Consider the following 12,412-nt stretch of genomic DNA (forward strand, 5'->3'; position numbering starts at 1 on the left):
CTTAAATTGAAAAAAGAAAAAGAAAACCACCAGCATCTGGCCTGGGAAGCCCGACCCCACGCCACCATGCCAGGCGCACCCCATGTGACAGGGCCTGACCCCACACCACCGTGCCAGGCGCACCCCATGTGACAGGGCCTGACCCCAGCGCACACCATCTCCTTTCCTGGTCCTCAAACTGACACCACAGGCCCAGCTCCCCAACAGTGGGGAGACAGTCACAGATTAAACAGCAAGCAGCTGAAGCAGGGGTCAGGGCGGGGGGAGATAAACTGCCTCGAAAATGAAATGTCTTAATAATTTATTAAAAAAAGGGCAGAGCCAGGGTGAGCAGAGCCGACTCCTGCTGGCAGCACAGGTCCCGCCCGCCCTGCAGCACGCTGGGTGCTGGTCTTGGGCATGCAACGGCAGGTCCCTGCGGCGAGGCGGCCGAGGCTGTCTCCCGCCCTCCCCACTCTCGAGGAGGACCAGGGACAAAGATTCCCAGACTGCCAGGCACAGGGCAGAGGGCGAGAGGCAACAGATCATCCAAGGCCCGAGCAGGCCCCTCACGCGAGGACGCCACAAGCGTGGCCCCGTCAGAGGAGATGCACTTCCCTGCTGCCACCCACATCTGCTGGAGCTTCTAGAGGAAGGTCTCACACACGGTGTCTTTATCACAACACCAGACCTTTATCAGAGTCCAACCTCTACCCCAGTACTCCCTGCTCTAACCGTGAACACGACCCCTCCAGCCCACGAATGCCGGGGCAGCACTAAAATGGCATCCACGAGACTGAAGCCAGGAGCTTCCGGGAGGCACAGAAGTGGCACTCGGCTGGCCGGCGGGCGGTGACGCTGCTCCGAAGCGCTCGGTGGGTGCAAACACATGAATCGTAGCTGCGGGCAGGAAGAATATCAGGTGCATCTCTGCGCCCCGAGGGCTCAACTCCTACACTTAAATCCCTCCCACTGGGACAGCCGGCTCCAGTTTCAGCCAGAGCGAGCGTGAGAACAGGTCCTGCTCCCAGCACGGCAGCCACAGCACGGCTCTGACCTCGCCGCTCCCACATCGCCCGCCTCTGGTAAGTACCCACGATTTCTTCTCAAATTCAAGTTTTCCTTCCAAACTGCTCTCAGCTGTATCTGACACTCTGGCTCAGTGAATCACTGCCCGCCGTCTGCTCTGCCTTGCTCCGTTCTGAGGATTACTCAGGACCCAGCAGGTGCATCGCTGGAGCAGAGACCATTATTACAAAACTTTTAATAATGCTTACACTTTATTCTAAGAATATGAACAAGTTTATTTGGAAATTAAGTCCTTATTTCTACCGTAAAATTCATAAAATGTAAACCAAAACTCAAATTTATATTATTGCTTATCTGTTCCTCGCCTTAAAAATAAACTACAATAAATTTCAACATAAAAGAATCATATACATACATGTATATGATTAGACACTTGCTGATTTTAACTTATAATTTAATTTTAAAACTTTTAAAGTTAAAAAATAAGCATTATTTTCACATAAGCTTACAAAAAGAAACTCAACCAAAGAGGATCCTTATATATACAAAAAAGGGGTTTTTTTCCCCTTAGAAGTTCCTCATAAACCTCTACGAGAACAATTACTTAACAAATTATTGGCTGAGACTGACCAAAGTCAGACTTCATTTAAGCAAATTCTGTCTACATTTGTTATCCTAACTTTTACGTTGCATTAACAAAGTCCTTCTGAAGCTTAGCTATTGTAGGATAAACAAGGCAGGCAGGTCCGGCTCTGGGGCTCTGCTCACAAGCCACGCAGCCTTAGAGCTGTGTTCACTGTTCAGGGCTTATGTCTGTAACCTGGGGTCTCTGGCTGAAACTAGAAACAGCCCCTGTTGTTTTTCTGGGTCCATTCTTCCAAGTTATATTCCAGAAAACTGTCTTTTTCCCCAGGTCCTGGACGTCCCGAAGTTTATCTTTCATTTTAAAGAACCGAAAGTCTGGGAGGGAGTGGTGGTTAATCACTGGAAAAGCTCAATTGGAGTAAAACTCACAAATCTCGTTCTTGCGACACCCCAGTGGGTAGGCGACAATGGCGTGTCCTTGCGTTATGCAACAGTGCCACATCACAATATAGTAATTACAGCATGCCCTTCAAAACGCTCTACCTGATGAGGCTCCTCGCCAGACAGCTGGACACCACCAAAGGACCATTACAGCACTAGTCCAGTTCACAGGTTAATCGCATGACGAGCATAGTTGCCCAGCCCATCACGGCAGTGTTCTATAAAGTTAAGCTATAATTACCTCTATTGTGTCCTATCAAAGCTTGAAAAAAATCTTTCTCTTGTCTAGTTTTCAAAGTTCAAACTCCTTAGAAACTTTTAAAACATGGCAGCCTCTCATTCTTGTCCTAACAACTGGCAACATTAACTGTGCACACTTAGGACCCACCGAGAGACAAAGCACTGGCGAGTCAGTGCTTCCAAAGAAGCACACAGCCCAGTGGCCACCGAAACCACGAGCTGTTCAAAGCCTTGTGGGTAGCTGAGCCTGACGCCCGACGAGCGCGGCGAGCAGAGCCCTGTGGCAGGAGAGGTGAGCGGCCGGAGACGGCTCCCAGCTCACGGCACCTGCCACAGGCAAAAGTAAACCAGCCTAACACAAGCAGAGGTTTAAAATGCTTGAAAAGTCACCAAAGGGAGGTTTTTACGTAAAGCAGGAAACCCTCTGTGAAGGCTCACCCAGGCCCCGTGCATGCCTTTATGTCACTGCCCAGCGTCCTTTGCCTGCAGTGTGGACGCTGCACAGTGGCTCCGTAGTGCACAGCGAACCTGAGAGGGAGGCAGCGATGCCAGAGGCCGACTCCCCAGGTCGCATAGGTGCCTTGGAGGGCAGGGCACAACCAGCTGCTCTCGGAGGCAGGGAGAGGAGACCCAGGAGGGAGGGCGTGTGAGACGCAGGGCTCCCAGCACTCGCCACGGGTCAAGCAGGAGGGAAAGTAGGGCAACAGGCCGTGTCACAGAAACCTCCTCACGGTTAAGCTCACATCTGAACGCTAACACATGCTAACGCTGCAGTTCTCCGGCCCTGCTTTGTTAACTCTCACTGCCACAGCTCTCCCAACAGTGCCGCCTGAGACTCAGAGTGCCTTCCCAGGAAGGCCACATGCGGCGCCCTCCCCACCTTTAGGAAAACTTCACCTCTGGGTGCAAATCTGAACTTACTGCAAACACTGAGAGTTCTGGATCAGACTCTTTTGGCAACAATACCCGTTTTTGGAACATTTACCACCAGCAGCTGCCAGTAAGCACTAAGCCCAGCAGGTACTGGACAGGCAGAGACTGTCACAAACCCTGTCTCCATAGACAGCAAGCCTGAGGAGGTCGCAGGCAGTTAGTTTGGGTTCCCTCGTCCATGTAAAGCTCAGGTGGGCAGGAGCAGAACTCACAGACTGACATCATCACTCCACAGGCTGCCCCATCAAGAGCTTACAAAAGCCTCAAGCGTCTCCCACTTACTCCTCTGACATTACTGACTTTCTGTAGCCGGGTGAGCCTGTCTGCCCTCTCCATCAGCGTGTGAAGCAGCTGTGCTCTCGTGTTTTAATTAGCAAACTGTGTAACCCTGAGAGGTCAGTTTACCCAAAGTTACTGAAACTACTATGACTCCATCACAGGCTTCCCTGCCAATAATTAAACCCCAGAACACTCTCACCTCCTGGAACGCCAGCAGCAAGGAAAGCATCCCCTGAAAGCCTGTTTACTGTCCTTGTAAGCTAACCGACCAAAACCAAACAGGTTAGACCAAAACTTTAGGCACAACATCATCTGATTAAAAAAAGTACATACTGGGGCCAGCCCAGTGGTGTAGTGGTTAAGTTCATGCACTCCACTTCAGTGGCCCAGGGTTCATGAGTTCGGATCCTGGGCACAGACCTACAACACTGCTCCTCCTCAAGCCATGCTGTGGCGGCGACCCATATACAAAATAGAGGAAGATTGGCACAGATGGCAGCTCAGGGCCAATCTTCCTCACCAAAAAAAGAGAAAAAGAAAAGAAATGAAACAATTAAAAACAAAAGTACAGGGGCCAGCCCAGTGGCGCAGTGGTTAAGTTTGCATGTTTCGCTTCAGCAGCCCCGGGTTCGCCGGTTCAGCTCTTGGGTGAGGAGATGGCACCACTTGGCAAGCTATGCTGTGATAGGCATCCCACATATAAAGTAGAGGAAGATGGGCACAAATGTTAGCTCAGGGCCAGTCTTCCTCAGCAAAAAGAGGAGGACTGGAGGCAGATGTTAGGTCAGGGCTAATCTTCCTCAAAAAAAAAAAAAGCACATATTAACATAAAAGTAATTATTTCCCAAATCATTCTTTTAGGTAATACTATGATAACTTACATATAACTTGCCTCTTATAAACCTTTGAGGAAACTTAGTCAACATAGATTTATTTATATTTTTGTCTAAAAGTATCAACAACATTAAACATACTGCTTCTAAAACTAACATCAGCATTCTCTCAAATCTCAAAAGAAGTTTCGTCCACCTGCGTGTGCGTTTTGGACGCTGGGTGCGTGCCTGCGTCCACTGCTGGTATCGCCAGGGCTCTGGGCTCACACCTGATAAACGTTTTGCAACTGTCATCATTTTGATCATGATGCTTCCAGCTCCTGATGAAATCATCAGTTCTCAGGCCTCTGCCGTAACACATCCTATACAATCATGGGAACCTGACTTGCAGAGGTTCTCACGCCTTCAGAGTGAGGCAGCACAATGGGACATGCCAGCACAGGCCCCTCTGACTTATCTGGCTGGCCTGGCGCTGGCTGGAAGCGCTTCCTGACGGGAGGCAAGGAAATCGTGCTCTTATAGCCCAGAGCACACCTGGCCCTCAAGGTACGGACTGAACTCATAAAGAATTATTTTACATTTTTTCCCTTAGTAAGAGGGGAAATTAGAGAGACGCAAAGCTATGATTACATGTTTAATTTGCTCAGCTTTGACACTGCCTTGCAGCTCCTGTGGCCCCACGCGGTGGGAGAGGAGGGGGCCAGGTGAGCTGGAAAGCCGAAGAGCCCAGGTACCAGGTGCCGCGGGCCTGGCTCTGACTACCCGACACCCCACCAAAGAATGTCCCAAAGCAACCCCAGGGATCCCCTCTCCCTGCTTATGGGGCAGACAAAAATCCCATTTCTCATCCAAAATACGTGCCTCGAAACCCCTGCTCACAGGGGAAGGCCATGGGCACCACAGAGCCCTCCCGTCTACCCACACTGCCTCCTAGTAAATAAACATGTCTCTGAAAGAACAGGATGATAAAACAGGTTAGCAGGCAGTTTGTAGGGCAGAGGCACAGTCTTTTTAAGAAATATGAACAAACAAGGAGAGAAACCAGTTTGCTGAGAATAAAATCAGGTAGCCTTCTCAAATTTAAGGTGTCCAAGCGAAGAGTGACACCTGACTCCCCGGTCCTCACGCCGCCTCCTGCAGTCTCCCCATCACCTCATCTGGACAGGGACGCAGGGAGAGGCATCAGGAGTCACTGCATTCTATTCTGTGAAAACAAGTCTCTCGGAGTTCCCATCCGTATTTCTCTATTTTTAAAAGGCTGCTTTCCAGATCAATGTTTTAACCACCCAGTGTCTAGAAGGTGACACTTTAAGATGAAATCTCACAGGACTCACGAAAGACCATATGTGCTCGTTCCAGAAAGCAAAACCGCAACAGGAAACAGTTTTGTTTAATCATTTCCTTTTAGCTTTATTTTTAATGCATTTGAAAATATTTAGAAGCTAAAGACGGTTTCCTTTTTACCTTTTCTATGCAAAGTGAAGTGCGGGGCCTTATTCCTCACCCCTCCCCTCCAGCCTTCCCCACTCACAGGCCTTCTCTAGACAGTTCCTCCAGGGGTTGGTCCAGGACAGGCGGCTGCCTAGGCCCTGGAGATCCTCCCAGATCTCACGTCTTTCTTCTCAGCTTCAGTTATCACAGCAGAGGCAGCGCCCCAGGGGTATGCGGTGAGACCTCCTGTAAGCCTGAGTGGGGGGCTGGGGGGGCAGGGAGAGGAGGACCCTCGGGATGGGGAAGGCATGGGGAAGGCCAGACACACCGGAAGCCCCCCACTGGGTCCCAGGGCTGGGGGAGAGGTGCACAGCAGCGTGATAGCTCCCACTGGCCAAGGACCTTGCCAAGGATGGCCCAGGGTCCACTTCCTAAAGGTTAATAGCTGGGCTGGCTCCCCACCACAATCCAACCACCTCTGAAACAGGCGCCACGCCCTCTGGCTTCCTCCTGACCAGGAGGGCTGCAAAGCCTTAGTCCTGCCTTTGGAGGAAAGGCCAGGAAAGGCAGGCAGGCGTCCTGGGCCGGCCACACTCTTGCTGCTCACAAGCAGCTGTGCTTCCTGCCAGGCAGGGACGGGTCCATGAGGTGGGCAAAGGACACTGGGCAGTGAAGGAGAACACTTGGTCACTTACAGGGCTCCCAGACTCACCTGAGGGCGCCTCAAAACCATCTGAGTCTGCACAGATATAGCACTTCTATTTGCATTTGAGACAAGAGAATGCGACATCAATAAAGCTGACTTTTCATTTGGGATTTTAGAAGCAGCGGGTGGGAGCGTGGAGTACAACCATCTGATCTCACAGGGAGGGCCATCAAGGAGCACTTACTGAGTGTTCCTGTCACACTTCCATTGTTCTAAGCGAACACAAGTGTGAGTGTGGCACACGCGCACAAGCCCGGGGCTCCTGTGTACAGCAGTCAGAGCAGCACGCTGTGACGGGGCCCCGTCCAGAAACTCTGTGGACACGGAGGGCAGGGTGGATCTCAGCGGTCACTCAGCCTCCTCGGGCCACAAGCTTCCTAGCATTGGAGGCCTCAGATCACAGGATAAATGTTCCCAAAACTCAAAGAGTTACAGGAATTCTCAGAGCTGACACTAAACACTCCACACACCACATTCCTCTTGACCCCACGGCATTCTTTCAGGTCAGACTTCAGAAATCAGAAACATCCTGGGGAGCTGCCAGCCAGGTTACGAGTGGGGGTCAGTCGATGCTCACCTTGTACCTCCTACCCTCAGGAGGAAGAGGAATGAGGTGTAGCCTCCATTCCTCAGGGGTCTGTGGGAGGACAGGCTCGTCCCTCCTCAGCCCAGTAAGCCAGGACCCTGACACCAAGGCTCTGCTTCTCCATTGCAGCTCCCATCCCCAATCAAGCAAGACTTTCCTCGTCAGACCCACTGCACACAGAGCTGGCTTCAAATAAAGTGCTTGGAAAAGAAAGCAAAGGAGAAGCGGTGACACGACGTTACAAACCACCAAGTCTGAACTAAACAGGAGCCAGCAGTGACCGGACGCCGAGACCCGAACCAGACCCATAAAAAGGAAAATGAGTCTTCTCAAAGAGAGAAAACCAAAAAAGCCACATTATATCCCAAGGCCTCCAGGAAAACCCTTCAAGTATAAGTGTTTCCAGTGTCCCTTTACTTGCAACGAAAAGTCGCATCTCTTTAATCACATGAAGTACGGTCTTTGTAAAAACTCTATCACTTTAGTATCAGAGCAAGATCGCGTCCCCAAGTGCCCCAAATCCAACTCTTTAGACTCTAAGCAAACCAGCCAGCTGGACCCTGTGGCGAAGCCCACCTCCTCCAAGTCTGTCACAAGCGGGCTCTCACACTTTGACGCCAAGCTTCAACACAGCAAGGACGCCAAAGAAAATGTGGACCTGCACACGTGTGGGCCCCACACGTGCCCAGGACAGAAGCCTGCTCTCAAGGAAGCAGTGCCCCTGAGTCCAGAAGCCACCATGGGCACCCAGCCCGCCCTGGAAGGCGTTGTGCGGCCTTCAGCATTTGTTCCAGTCGGAGAGCAGAGGCTGAAAGGCCCAGAGCACGTCGAGCCTCCTGCAGTGCTGCCCCTGCCCACGCCCAGCACCAAGGCCACCTCCTTCCACACCAAGTCTGCATTCCACGCTCCCGGCTACCCGTGGAGAGCTGGCTCACCTTTCCTCCCACCTGAGTTTCCACATAAAGTTCCCCCTACAAAGGGGTTCGGTGCCGTCTCCCCGTACATGCACCCCACGATCCCGGACTACCCACCTCACTTCTACACGGAGCATGGACTGGCCACCGTCTACTCACCCTACCTGCTGGCTGGGAACGCACCAGAGTGTGACGCCACCCTGCTCGCGGTCTACGGTGCCCAAGACCATAGGCGCTTCCTGCCTCACCCCGGGCCGATCCCTAAGCACTTGAGCCCCTCTCCATCCACATATGATCACTACAGATTTTTCCAGCAGCACCACTCCAATCTGCCAATTCCGTACGGATTTTACAGACCAGAGTCTGCGTTCTCCTCCTATGGTCTCAGACTGCCCCCCGTCGCTGGCATTTCACAAGATCAAAGCTCTCACCTACTGGAAGAAGCCGCTCTGGTCTACCCAGCCTCGAGTCCGTCCAAGTTAAACCCTCCCAACTCCCACAGAAAGCACACGGAGTTTGAGAAAGAAAGCCCAACTCCTGAGGATAAAGACCCTTCCAAAGATGGGCAGAGGGACACGGAAGGGACCAAAATGAGCCCGCGTGCAGGGAGCGCAGCCACAGGCTCCCCAGGAAGGCCGAGTCCCACCAACTTCACACAGACAAGCCAGCCGTGTGCCGGGCTGTGCAGCCTCTCGGACAAGCTGGCCTCCAGCAGCCTGGGAAGGCTCCATCAACCCGAGCAGAGCCTTGCAGCCTTCAAGCCCATCAAGAGAAGCCCAGAGCGCCCACACTCCCAGGCTCCAGAGAACAGAGACGAGGCTCCAAAAAGGTAAGAAAATGTCATTTTCAAAACCTCCAAAGTAACATCTCTGGTTGTGCTCAATTAGCCGAGCTTTTACGTGCTCAAAATGCCTCACAGGTAGCTTTTCTAAGCAAAGTTCCTATTCAGCTTCTCTTTGCCTCTTCCAGCCTCAATGCTGTGAACACAGATGCCACGGCTCAGACAGGAAGCGCCTGTCATGGCCCAGAGGCCGTGCCTTGCAGCCCAGAGGATGGCTCCAGGATGGCCCCACTAAACCTCTCCAAGAAACCAGAGACCAGACCGGCGGCTGCTCACGACCCCGTTTACGAAGACTTCGCAGAACTGCAGGATATGCCTCTGAACCTCTCGGTGAAGGACCCCTGCAATGCCCTGACTCCGAGGCCCTCCTTCCACAGCCCACCACAAGAGGCAGAGCCTGCTACTGCTGCCCCAAAGACTGAGCCAGAAAGTTCTGGAGACGGGCCAGACCACACGGAGACAAAGCGAAACAGCCTTGACTCTGACGAGGCCCCATCGACAAGTCCCACAGGGAAGGCCCAGGGCTCGCGAGGAGCAGCCGACAGCAGTGACGAGCAGAAGCAGACGGCGGCCGTGGCCCTCTGCCAGCTGGCGGCCTACAGCCCAGGGAACGTCCGGGTGGGTGATGGGGAGCCCACAGCCCAGGGGTCTGCCTGCCAACAACGCTCCCCCACTCTCAGTGCCACAGGAAGCCAGGAAGCGCAGTGTGACCTCCGACCCAAAGGGCAAAAGAGGACAAGCCCAAGGGATGCAGGGAAGTCCCAGCAAGGCACTAAGAAGACGAAGCCGAGCGACACGGCTCGCGTCTTCACCCTACGGAAAAGAACACGGCTGTCCTAGCGCCCGGCTCTCCTGGGACGCAAAGGGCTGCAGCCGTGGACATGCCTTCTGAGGTGGTCGCAACAGAAGCAAGTCCTCAGCAGCGGCTTCACTTTTTCATCGGGTCAATTTTTACAGTGCAGCTTCTTTTTCTTCTTAAAAAAAAAAGCTGCAATTCAGTTTTTGTAAATATTAAGCATGAATATTAAAAGGTGCTTCTACTTTTGGTTGTAAAAATATTTGAATGACTCATTCTAAGACTGATGAGTTAAACATTGGCTTTCGTTTTATAAAATGCCAAATGAAATGCATAGGACTAAAAGGTAACTCTTAGGTGTAGGCCATCTCATAGGAAATCTTTTAAAAATACTTTCCTATAAATATCTTAACATTAGAACAAATTGTTTTAACTGTTTTTCTATTGAATCTAATCTGTGTCTTAAAGTAAGTAACAATTACTGGAAAAAAATGCCAGAAAAAACATTTTAGGTACTAGCATTTAAGTGCCATGTGTAAAAACATTGTGATTTGTTATGACTGAATAATACACAAACATCAAGAGGCTATTTATACAGGTAATTTATTTCCATTAGGGAAAATGTACCACTGGCGAAGCTATTATCAACATATTTTATTTCCGTATAATGTTACAGTTAATTTTATGACTCATTTAGCCTCATTTTCCACTTCCTAAAATGATGTATATATTGCTAATTTTCCAATAAACTCATAGGTGAACTTTAAGAACATATGAGACAAATATAAACTCTGCGTTAGAGTATTTTGCCATAATAAACTCAAAGAAAAACAGAATAGAGCGAGGGGGCAACTGAAACAAACTGAGAAAAAGGGTGTGTCTGTGTGCATGTGTGTAAAGTGTGAGTGTGGAGGGCACCTGTACGTGCTGTACATGCTGTGCTGTAAACTAGCGCAGCGACCCCAGGGCAACTCGAGGACTCCCAGGGTCTCGGGCACCTTAGGAGAGCAAGTCTGCGGGGCTCCGAGTCCTAAAACCTCTGCCTGAGAACCGGGAGACAGGCTTCCCCAGCCCCTCCCCAGCCCCCTTCACAACAGCCCTTCCTCCCACTTTCCGAGGGCCTCTCTCAGCCACGTGCGCCTGGGGTGTCAAGCAAGGGCCAACGGGAACAGTGACTGAGGGGGGAACCCCTCCACGAGGCAGGTGGTCTGCGTCCCAGCTGCGTGTGCCCATAACAAGGCTTCCAGCACTCAGAGCTGAAAATTAGAATGTGTTAACAAGAATATTTAAGTAAAAAATGGACGTGGAGCCTTGCCTCCTCCTGGGTACAAGTACTATCCACCAAGAGATAGCCTGAACTAAAAACCCAGCCTGTTAACAGCTGCATTTCAATAATATTTTCTGCTGTTTTGATCACCTTTGTACTAGGAACCAATTCTTTAAAAACTCAACCTGGAAAAATTTTAAATATGCAGCACCCCATGGCTGTACAAAATGTAACTAAGTTTCCATTCACAGACATCCTCTTGATGAAGAGACACGATGGGGAGATTGATAAAAGATTCTTAGGCACAGAAACACATTACACTAGGGGAAAACTCTCTGGGAAAAGTAAACGGAAATATGGGTTCAAGGAGACAAAGGATAAAATTCCTGTAAAAAAGAAGTCGTCTGTGCATTTTTAAATGGAGGGTGGTGGATTTCAAATGACTGTACTACCTGGCTTCCACTGGACTCTAAGATAACGCAAAAGTTTTATTTTAGGGGCCGGCCCAGTGGCGCAGCAGTTAAGTTCACACGTTCCACTTTGGTGGCCCAGGGTTTGCAGGTTCAGATCCCAGGTGTGGACGTGGCACCGCTTGGCAAGCCATGCTGTGGTAGGCATCCCACTTTATATGTACTAGGAACCAATTCTTTAAAAACTCAACCTGGAAAAATTTTAAATATGCAGAGGAAGATGGGCACGGATGTTAGCTTAGGGCCAGTCTTCCTCAGCAAAAAGAGGAGGATTGGCAGCAGATATTAGCTCAGGGCTAATCTTCCTCAAAAAAAAAAAAGTTTTATTTTAAAATGATATTATTCAGGATGGCAAACAACACGCTTTGCAACAGGTTAATATCAACTTGTAAAAGGGAGGCAGAGTTTGTCACAATTCTTCTAATGTCTAGTGTCACCCAATGCCTCTAAAGCACCAGGGCAGCCACATAAGCCCCAGGACCCCATCCAAGGTGCACCCTCCAACAACCACATGCCATTAATCCAAAAGATATGCTGTCACAATGCAAAACCCACCAACACACATGCAGCCCTCACCAGCGCACCTGGGCTCCTCTGCTTTATACAGTAAGACATTTTCACAAAGAACAAAAACAGGATCCCTCTGCTTTCTGCAAGTCAACACGCTGCAGAAAGCAGCACCATACATCAGAGGAGGCGTTCCAGGCTCAGGACCCAAAGCCTCACACCCCACAGACAAGCTCTCGTCTCATGCTTTACACACGCAAGAACATAGACCTTCCACATCAAGGGCCCAAAGATTCTGAGAACATTATGTTTTATAGCTCACCCAAAAGCATCGGGCATCATCTAAGGGACAAGAAGAGGAACTAGGGACAGTTAATGACAGAAACAGTGCAGGCTGTGAGCCACGTGGCCACCAAGGAGGCGCTCACCCCAGAGCTCTCGGGGAAGGCGGAGGCCATCAGTGCCTTCAGATCTTCACTGTGGAACTGTGTGGGCCTCTGGCGTGAGGACTGACCCTTCACAGACGCCATCACCGGATGCCATCCCTCCAGAGGCCACAGGAACCAGCAGACTCT

The 12,412-nt window shown here is 50.7% G+C and overlaps 2 protein-coding genes across 17 annotated transcripts in view; one reads left to right on the top strand and one right to left on the bottom strand.

Annotated features, from left to right (window-relative positions):
* Window positions 1-12,412, bottom strand: part of TBCD (tubulin folding cofactor D) — a 191,288-nt gene that overhangs the window by 117,123 nt on the left and 61,753 nt on the right. The gene's annotated exons all lie outside the window — the stretch shown is intronic.
* On the top strand, window positions 333-10,382 carry ZNF750 (zinc finger protein 750). Its single transcript, XM_008508114.2, has 3 exons — window positions 333-1,064; window positions 7,172-8,785; window positions 8,926-10,382. Exons 2-3 carry the CDS (start codon window positions 7,362-7,364, stop codon window positions 9,635-9,637), a joined length of 2,136 nt encoding a protein of 711 aa, XP_008506336.2. The 5' UTR covers window positions 333-1,064; window positions 7,172-7,361; the 3' UTR covers window positions 9,638-10,382.

Source organism: Equus przewalskii, chromosome 10 (genome assembly GCF_037783145.1).
Source record: "Equus przewalskii isolate Varuska chromosome 10, EquPr2, whole genome shotgun sequence".
In the NCBI taxonomy this organism is placed as follows: Eukaryota; Metazoa; Chordata; class Mammalia; order Perissodactyla; family Equidae; genus Equus; species Equus przewalskii.

Excerpts from the sequence above, each read along its gene's own strand:
- ZNF750 (XM_008508114.2), top strand. The coding sequence starts at position 7,362 with ATGAGTCTTCTCAAAGAGAGAAAACCAAAAAAGCCACATTATATCCCA. Across the intron at positions 8,786-8,925 it reads AGAGACGAGGCTCCAAAAAG|CCTCAATGCTGTGAACACAG; the intron begins GTAAGAAAATGT and ends TGCCTCTTCCAG.